We start from the raw sequence: 10865 nt of genomic DNA on the forward strand, positions 1-10865 counted from the left end.
AATTGGAAGAGAGACAATTCTAAAAATGTTGCTAACACAATAAAATCTAATTATTGTCAATAACATTTTGAAAATTCTACTACTTCTACTTTTATGTTTATAAATTAATTAAACATAGTTGGGGCGGGCCATATACATTTTAATTTAGCCCTGTATAAATGTATCGTGTATAAGAATCAAGAGGCAATGGACAAAGTTTTCTGAATGATTTTATTGTTCATTTTAATTTTGGCAACCCTTACTCTACCGTCTGGTCCAGGGATGGTCCTCACAATTCTTGCTATTGGCCAGGTTAAAGGGTGTTTGTAATTACCGTTGGACATTTCCTGAGCGCCATGCCACCATAGTAGGTTTGACTTAAATTTGTGTGGATCCACTCCTCTAGAAAGTAGATCTGCTGAGTTATTGTGAGTTGTGACATTGACCAAACAAATTCATTAGTTAAATTACAAATTTGATTTACTCTATTTGAAACATAGGGATTTGATTTAATATTTTTAGATTTTATCCAGACGAGTACTACTTTGGAGTCACTATATAAAAATGTCTTTAAAGTGTTAAATCATGATTTTAAAGTATTGTGAACACGATGTGTTAATTGCGCTAACAATAGACTTAAAACATAACAAATTCATAGAGATTGTATTGTCATTATGAAATATGCGTACATATAGACAGCAGCCAAAAGCTTTTAAGGAAGCGTCTGCAAAACCAACAAGCTCCATAGAGGTCATTGAAACAGAATTCACGCATCTTGGAATTGTCAGTGTACCCATCATAGCTAGGTTATCCAAGAATTTATTCCAAACATCAAGCTGTTCTTGGGGCAATATAGTATCCCAATCAATCTTCATAGACCACAGCTTTTGCATAAAAATTTTGGCAACAACAATTACCGGACCTATTAGGCCAATAGGATCAAAAATTTTTCCTATAAAACTCAAAATATTGCGCTTTGTGTTTAATTTGTTTTTGTCGTCTATAGTCGGACATGTATAGGTGAATGTGAAACATCACATTTTAAACCATAAGTTTTTACGATATTATTTTTATTAATATCAATTTTATCAAAGTATTTGTGTTCATCGGGAATATTATCTAAAACTGTAGGTTCATTTGCACACCACTTATGTAATTTAAAACTAGCAATTCCTAATAGCTCTATCAGTTGATTTTTAAGCTCTGCAAGTCGCTCTATGTCATCTGATCCACTTATAATGTCATCCACGTATGTGTTTAGGAGAATATCTTGTGCAGCAAGAGGGTACTTGTCTTGATGACGGAACGCGAGCTCAATGAACCAGCGAGTAGCCAAAAAGGTTGAAGCTTTTAAGCCGTAAGTGACAGTCTGCAATTGTAAGCAGATCAACGGTTTGTTAGGACTATTCCTCCAAAGAATATTTTGAAGACAGGTTTGATGTTCATTAATAAAGCAAGATCTGAACATTTTTTGTATATCACAAATGAGGGTGTAAATGTAGATTCGCTTTAGATAACATTCCACCATCAAAAACCACACGTAACTTGGTTGTTATACTACTTTCATTAATTACTCCATGATGAGCAAGAAAATAAACAGGACCATTGAATATGGCATAAGTATCTAAATTGACTTCTTTGGCATGTCCTAAAGCGATGTATTCCTCAATAAACTTTTTATATTGATGAAAATATAATTTATCTTGTTTAAATCTCTTCTCCAATGATAAAAATCTTTGCAGGGCCACTGTGAGGAATCTCCGAGATGCAACTCATTAATATCTGAAACTAGAGGCATGTCCATATAAAAATGACTATTTTTAAGCTTAAATGATTTCTGAAAACATTGTTCTGCCTTTTGAAACTCATTAGAGACTTTGACCATAGTTTCAGGAATCCTTTCAGATAGCCAAAATTGCTCCATAACATCCTCCAACTTAGCACTGTCGCAAGTTGCAAAATTAGAGACTCCTCCTCCGCCAATAGTATAGCCAAACAATGTATTTTGTAATAGGTACCAGACCGTTTGATAATTTAATATGTCCAACAATTAAAATATTGAAATATGTCTCGGCACCTAACAACATTGAAACTTTCAGTTGGAATGTTAAATTCACTGTCTGAAATAATGATATTCATAGGTAAATTAATTTTGAATAAATTTTTAATTGCTGTGGAAGCGGAGTTGTTATTGTATCAATGACATTACATTTAACACTTAATGGTACTGGATTGACTGTATGAATGTTTACATTAACATATTTGTTAATTTGACTGTTTTTATAGCCAATACCTACTACATTCGAATTTTCGCTAAATGTTTTTAAATATAACTTTTTTACAAGTTCTGTAGTGACGAATGATGCCTAGCTTCCACTGTCCAGCAATGCACGGACATGGAACTCACGACCACGACAGTCAAGCAATCTAACTCTTAAAATAGGCAATAGCACATTGTTTGATACATTGCTAGAATGGAGAGTTAGTTGCTCAATATTCGGCACTTCACATTTACGTAGAACCTTATTGTGCTCTGCTTTGCAGATTTTGCATGTAAAGTTAAACTTGAACTTTCCGGGATGTGACTTTAGACATTTTGAACACAATTTATTATTTAAAACAAATTGGTGACGGTCTTCCATAGCAGCCATTTTGAAACGAGAGCAACCATGTAAAGCATGGTTGGTACCTTTGTAAAATAAACAGAAAATTAGTTTTAGTGACAACATTGCTTATACGCACAATCTTTTGTAGCTGTATCTCCACTTTCTTCAAGAGCTATAGCGCGCTTTTCTAAAAATGACAAAAAATCTACCATCGTTAGCATAATTGACTCCCTATCAAATTGATATGCTCAGTTAGTATATGGATCTAACTTCTTTGTCTATATGGATATTAACAACATGTCCCATTGTTGGACAGGTTGTTTTAAATTTTCTACTATTATGTTTATAAATTAATTAAACAATGAACATTTTAATTATATTACAAAACACTGACTATTTATATTTTCTATTATGGAGAAATAGAGACGAAATGTCATTATATTTGTTTGAAAACTATTCTGCCATATCATTACGGTGACAGCTGCGGTCCAATTGGCCAGCCCGAATTCGAAACAATTGACGAGTGTCGTCAATTATTTCACATCAAACGACCAGTTCAACTTGAGCTTTGCTATACTAGACGAAAAATGAAAAATTACATAATTTAATATTTAGTTGTAATGTGATTCCGTTTGTTTTGTAATTAGATGGTTTGTTGTTTTTCCCACATCACCGAATGGAACAGTCTCCCATAGTTAGAGATATTATCTTTATTATATAAATACCATTGACTTACAATTATATGGACGTCGGGTCCGCGCTAAAAAGTGTCCGCACTTGTAAGGCGCTAAAATCGTATACAGAGCGCCAAACTCCGCTTTAGTCTTCATTTGTTCGACTGACAGCGCGATATTGCGATGACATTACAATTTAAATTTCGAATAGGTTGACTTGGGACATATTTTTCGTGGTTTTTGTATTAGACCCGTCGTCCATTTATTTGTAAGTCAATGATAAATACAGAATATTTTTGAAATATACGGAGACATCAGTTGTTGGCGCTGTACTATTTCAGCTTTCTAATTTGTGATTTCAGCGCAATCGAGAGTTAATTTAATAGTGATATCAGTACCATTTGACTGATGAGTGGCCAGGGATGGATGGTCCTTATTTCGTCTCTATTTCTGGTTGTAGACTCGATGCCATGGCCATATATATTATAATATAAAATTTTTTCCAGGCTATTGGTCAGCCCTAACTTGATATACGATGGAATTTAGACTTTTTTCAGAGTAACTATCTGTAGTATGGAGAATAGCAGTCCTCTTGCGTCATTTATTGGTCTACACATGCTATCATAAAACAGAACACAAAAAACAACAAATTCATGTACATATTTTGCTTGTTTCAGATGCAGCGGTAATAATGCGAGACTTCAACAAACAATGAGATCGTAAGTGAAGATGCTGGTTGCACACAGTCAAAGCAGATCAGAAACCGTGAAGAAGAAAAAAATAAAGTTATTCCTAAAACAATGTTCGCAGTAGCCTGGTAATAATGCAACGTGAAGCTAGAAATTACAAATGTGCAGTTTTCAGACATGAAAAAGTTTATGAAACGAAAATAAGGCAAGCGAGATAAAGGTGAGATTATTTTAGCTTATTTTAGCATTGAAAATATGTACACGTTTTAAATTTTCTCTTTAAAATAATTAAGTACGTTGTTAAGCCGTAAATTTAATGATGCACTTAAAAACATAACTCTAAAATTGTAACGACTCTGTACGTAAGTTAACCTTTTGCATTATGTGCATCTTCAACACCATTTTTATGTGTAAATATGAAATAATTTTTATTTTTGCTGATATTAATTTACACTTACTTATACTACCACTGTGGCTGAATGATTATCATGCTGGACTGCCACGCAGTGGTCCCGGGCGGATAAATATTTGTACGGCTTAAATTTATTTCTCAAATAAGTTTGGGTGTAATTTGTAGATGTCTATATGTGTGTGTGTCTATGGCACCCGCAACACAGGGTTCCCCTATTACGGGCCTATGGGTGTATGCGTTATATTTATTATTATTATTTAAAACTAAACTTTTTTATCTTTTATACCTTTGTCCTTTTTTACCTAAATATGTTCAACAGATGATACATTGCCGATTGAGGACTTCAACTTTTCTCGTAAAAGAGTTTTGTAAAACTTCATACTAATGTTTGAACGATCTTCTTATCTTCCCAGACCGCCCCTTATGGATCAAGTAAACGCAACCAACGGCAGCCACACCACCAACGGGACAGCCGTTCAAGATGAAGACTGGACGCAGACAGTCGCGTTCAAACTACGAACGTCTATACTACTTCTTATTGTCATCATGGCGGTGCTGGGGAACCTACTCGTCATCGTCAGTGTTATGAGGCACAGGTTTGTTTTATCAATTAATTGATACTTCCAAAATCGAACAATGTGCGGTGTTATTTTTAAAGGCGGAATGCCGAACATTTATTAAGAGAGCGTTGTGGTATGAAAGATAATATAGTGATCAGGATAGAGATGCTTCGATGGTTTGATCATGTAGAAAGAGTGAATGATATAATATACTGACGGTACAAATTTATAGTGCGAATGTAGATGGAGGCGTGAGGAGAGGTAGAGAGGTAGAGGATGTACTTGAAAAAAGGGTTAAAATACCAAGAACAACGGGCTGTATGAAGAGATTGGAGTGGAGGAGGCGAAGCAGGTTTATCAGGAGCACAACAAGGTGGAGGTTTATAGTCTCTGCCTACTTCGATGGAAGACAGAAGTGATGATATGTATGTACCTGTATACAATCGAACAACTCATTTATAAAGTAGTCACATTGTAATTGTAAATAGCCTAAGACCGGAGTGAATGACATGCAAATGAGGAGGCCTACACCCAGCAGTGGATAACTAAAACTTGAAGAAGAAGAACATAAAAATGGTAAAGATTGCGCTTAAAATTAAATCAAAGAGTATTGGATTGTATTTACTAGAAGAAGCCATTTCATGGAACACTGTTAACATTCAATTTAATTGTTTTTTATTACTATTATTATGATACCAAGTGACTGGATGAACAACTCGTGTGCCTGGTGGAAAGCGACACGCCTGTCCATAGCAGTTTATACAATACAATACAATACAAAAATTCTTTATTGTACACCAAAAAAGGAAACAAATGCAATACAATTAAATAAAAAATAAGCGGTGGTACAATGGGCGGTCTTATCGCTTTAAGCGATTTCTGCCAGACTACTTTGGATGGAAGTAGTTATATAATTCACAGGAAAAAGACGGCGGTGTATGAAGAATTACTAATCAATAGATAAAAATTGATAAATAAATGCTAATATACATATATTTATAAATAAATAATAAAACCAATACATATATATGAATACCGTAAACTACTATATATTCTTATACCTATAAATATAAAATTTCTAAAACATAATTTCAAAACATAAAAATACCTAAGCAGTCCAAGTCACACTGAAGTTAGTTAGTGTTCTTTTACCATATTTTTGAATATATTCCATTGACTTACAAATAAATGGACGACGGGTCTAATACAAAAACCACGAAAAAAATGTCCCAAGTCAACCTATTCGAAATTTAAATTGTTATGTCATCGCAGTATCGCGCTGTCCGTAGAACAAATGAAGACTAAAGCGGAGTGTCGCGCTCTGTATACGATTTTAGCGCCTTACAAGTGCGGACACTTTTTAGCGCGGACCCGACGTCCATATAATTGTAAGTCAATGATATATTCAATGATTTCGCTTGTTGAAGCGTTCCACAAACGAATAGCCTGAACAGTAAAGGACTTGTCGTAATACTGGGAGGTATGCAATGGCATCTTAAGTTGGAGAGTTGAAGAAAAGCGCAGAAGTCGGGGGTTGGATTGATGGGCGAATTCAAATCGCTCCTTAAGATAAGGTGGTGTGTAAGGAATGAATAAGATGCCATAAAGAAGATTAAGAATATGAGCATGCCGGCGAAGTCTAATGGGTAACCAATTTAGCTCCTTGCGATAAATGGAAATATGATCAAATTTCCTCTGATCAAAAACGAAACGGATGCAAAAGTTTTGTAGACGTTCGAGCTTGTTGAGCTGTTCTTCGGTTAAATCCAGATAGCAGGCATCAGCATAATCAAGAATTAGAAGAAGAAGACTTTGGGCAAGCGCAATTTTCGTGGCAATAGGTAAGAAATTACGTAACCGTCTGAGAGATGCGGCAGACGCAAACAATTTGCGGCTGGTCTCAACTAATTGAGGTGCCCAAGATAGCTGCCTATCAATGAGTATACCCAGATTTTTTCCATTGTCACTAATTTTAATGTAGGCGTCATCTATAATAACCTGCGGCAAGCGAAACGAATCTATCTTGGATACCATTCTAGAGCTGCCAATAACAATCATTTGTGTTTTCGTTGCATTTAGTTTAAGACCAAATTGTTTACTCCACGTCGAAATATGACGGAGATCATTATTAATTTCCTCAATGGCTTCGTGCAAGGTATATAGCCTTGATTTAACAAAAAATACATCCAATTACTACATTGAATTCTTTCAAAATTTTAAAAAGCTCTCTTCTTTTACAGAAAACTCCGTGTCATTACGAATTACTTCGTTGTCTCACTGGCATTTGCCGACATTCTAGTCGCAATGGCAGTGATGCCATTCAACTTCAGTGTCCAGTTCTACAACGGGTGGATCTTCGGCAGCACCATCTGTGACTTGTGGAACTCCTCAGATGTGTACTTTACGTCCACATCTATATTACATCTGTGCTGTATATCGGTGGATCGATATTATGCTATTGTGAAGCCCTTGAAATATCCTATAAAGATGACAAAGAGGGTGTGTATTTTTTCATTTAATGTTGTAGTTAATAGTAGTATTTTATTTTGTGCGCTGTCTTTTAGAATTCTTTTTTAGATTTATGTTTTTCTGTATTAATTGTGTCTTCTACCTCTTTTCTTTCTTTATTTTCTTTTATATCTTAACATTCATTTTACATACGGCAACATTTACATTCCCAGTGTATCTTTAGGGCGTTTTGGTATTATTTCTCGTGTATTCAAGAAACCTCCAAAAAATCGTAACAAAATTAAATCTACTATATGAATACGAATTTTCAAACAATGAGATAAAACAGTACATTCTTAACGCAAACATTGCCATTTAAAGTACTTAATTACATCAAAATATTCCACAAAGTTTGTTTTTTGAGGACAGAAGACAAGATTCCGTATCGGAAAAGTATTTGAAAGTAAATGACGTCGATGGACGTTTAGTAGACAATATAATATGACGCGTACTAGTGGAAGTACGGTGACTCATGAAATTAATTTACTTTGCCTACATTTCTGAATATTTAGTAGCATTATCTCCTGTTAACGGTGAAAATGAAACCTGCTCGTCAAAAAAGGTTCAGTAATTGGAAGTTCTGTGAAGTCCGCATCCCTATTGGGCCTTTTAGGACTTTGGCCTAAACCCCGTCCATAGACGAAATCCATGCCAAGTCATTGGACGTATAATGTGCTGAAAATGATAATAATGATGAAATGATCATTATAAGAGTTTTATTAACAGAACTAGTTTAAATAGAGGATTCGCACATCCCTTCAGAGGGGTAAAATATGTATAAATGCAATAATGTCTTTGTACCTGTGGCTATTTAAGCAGTTTAACAATCAGAATCATACATGTCCGTGTGGATTTATTTCCAAATTTGCAATTACAGTTTTGTTGCAACCATAGGACCAATAATTCAATGATTTTTTTTATCGCAACGATAACATAATTATGTTTGCTTTTTAACAAAACTGGTTTTAAACTTTATTATCCAAACGTTGTTCATCGAAGATATCAAAGGCTTTACAAAATTCAACCAACCGCTCAATTGAGAAGTATTTGATTAAATTTGTCTAACTTTATAACCAGCTAAAGTTACAGAACGTTTTACTCAAGATTTACATTTTACAATGTTAAGATATTTGAAAGTAACACAGTTTTTTTAATTTTAGCTTTCGTCTCTCCACCTCCCTTTACTCTTCCAACTGAAAAGCGTTAATTGCATACGGGTACTTATTTTATGGGTATTACATTATAACCACGTTACTAGTTTGTTATCTGGTTCATACTTCGGGTTGATTCAAATATGCCATTTACAAATCTTCCACAGCCTGTGCAAGACTGTCCTATTTTCTCTTTTCACACCATCTGTAAAAAACTAATGTATGGTATTGCTCTGGGTATAATGTATGTATTTAGCAATTAATTGTTTTATAATTTTACCTTCGTAATGTGCTGTAGCAATATTGAGACTCATTTGTGTTAGTACTTTTATATTACGCTAGCCGTAGCAGAATATTACCGGCGCCTCGCCACCTCGCCATTTTCCTGAGCTACTTCTTATCCCCGCCTGATATTAAAGTTCACGCGTAAATTAATTTATTTTTATTTATTACTTTGTTTAGATGAATATACGATATTATTGAGAATTATTACGAATAAGGTCATATGAAGCCCATTAAAGACCTGGTCCCGTATTTATTTTAAATAATCGTTCATCCGATGTGAAACTCATTCCAGGGTGACGGCTTCAGTCTTCATTATTTTAATATCATTCTTTTTTCAGATGGCGTTCGTTATGTTAGCAGCGACATGGCTTAGCCCCATTACCATATCCTACGCGCCAATCTTCATGGGGTGGTACACAACCAACGAACACATGCTTGAGCGAGAAAAGAACGATACAGTCTGTGAATTTAAAGTTAACAAACCATACGCAGTTATATCCAGTTCAATATCATTCTGGATACCATGTACGATTATGATATTTACCTACCTCGCTATATTCAAAGAAGCAAATCGCCAGGAAAAGGCCTTACATGCCAGAGCTGGTAATGCCATGCTCATGCATAGACACTCAAGAGAAGTGAGCGATAAAAATGGTGCTTTGCACATAAATGCAAATACTCCTACTAAAGACAAAAATATATTGAAGATGAAAAGAGAACATAAAGCGGCAAGGACTCTAGGCATTATAATGGGTGCCTTTATCCTCTGCTGGTTGCCGTTCTTCCTTTTCTACTTGTCTACATCTCTTTGTGATACGTGCACTTACCCAGAAGTAGTGACTGTGATTATGTTTTGGACTGGGTATTTTAATTCTGCGTTAAATCCAATCATTTATGCATATTTCAACAGAGACTTTCGTAATGCGTTTAAGAATACTTTAGCTTGCGCGTTCTGTAGTTGTAGAAGGAGACCTTCGGATTTAGATGCGATGGACCGGTTAGATAGAAGGGGATCAGCTCAGTTGAGGGTACCTATTCCATCTAGAAGAGCATCAGATTTGGCAAGTCTTTGAATATCGCCAAATCTCAGTAATACTAGTGATGTGACAGCCGTATAGAGGCCTAGTTTAATATCAACGAAATTTTATGTACTTATTCCCAAAGTTAATAATAGTGACTGAGTAATAGTTAAAAATGTTTAGTGAATGACCGTTATGAATGTGCAAAGACGAACTAGTTGTTTTTTGGGATGCTGTTTATGAGATTAATAGGTTTTAAATTAAATTTTTTATTATTTTAAATGTTAAATTTTGTTGGTTTTTAAATATGTACGATAGTGTAACGATTTGTGCGAAAATGTGTGTATTTATGAAAAATAGTGGCCTAATATTGTCAAGTATCTGTAGAGGCCAAATTGTAAATAAAATTTTTAGAAAATAAATGAATTAAAATTCATTATTACTTATAAGTAAATATTTTTAATTATTTATAGAAAGTATATTAAGATAATTTATATACCTTTAGTGGTTTAATGAGAAATGGAAAACCAAATTAAAAGTAATTAGCGTTAGAGTGTAACTTTGAAAACGGCGATGATATAGAATACTGACAAAATTGTCTTTGATTTAAGTAGGTATCATTCCGGAGCTTTGAACTTGATGAATTTTGATAATTAGTTCACGAATTTCGTATTAAATGAAAATTATAATTCATAACTATACCTAAGATTCTTTTTATGTAATTTGATTTTTTTTTGTTTAAATTACGTAAATCTTAATTATTCGTAGTTACACCACTGAGATAAATGTATATAAAATGTATTGTTAGAGTTGATTGTATAATGAAAGATTGTAGATATAGATTATTAAAATTTACACTAGAGTTTAAGTAATGAGATTTTGTTTAAATTTGAATAGGAGGATATTATAAAGATATGGGGACAAATAACGCTTCAATAGAGAAAAAAAAACGATTTTTAAAATAATTATTGATGTGCTATGA

The 10865-nt window shown here is 34.1% G+C and overlaps 1 protein-coding gene across 1 annotated transcript; it reads left to right on the top strand.

Annotated features, from left to right (window-relative positions):
• Positions 1-4067: 4067 nt before the first annotated feature.
• Positions 4068-9937, top strand: LOC113225837 (octopamine receptor beta-2R-like). The gene is made up of 4 exons (XM_026458287.1): positions 4068-4168; positions 4774-4956; positions 7161-7419; positions 9203-9937. The coding sequence occupies exons 2-4, from the start codon at positions 4784-4786 to the stop codon at positions 9935-9937; spliced, it is 1167 nt and encodes a 388-aa protein (XP_026314072.1). The 5' UTR covers positions 4068-4168; positions 4774-4783.
• The last annotated feature ends 928 nt before the right edge of the window (positions 9938-10865 follow it).

This window comes from Hyposmocoma kahamanoa, unplaced genomic scaffold (assembly GCF_003589595.1).
Source record: "Hyposmocoma kahamanoa isolate Upper Pololo Valley unplaced genomic scaffold, ASM358959v1 176, whole genome shotgun sequence".
Classification (NCBI taxonomy): Eukaryota; Metazoa; Arthropoda; class Insecta; order Lepidoptera; family Cosmopterigidae; genus Hyposmocoma; species Hyposmocoma kahamanoa.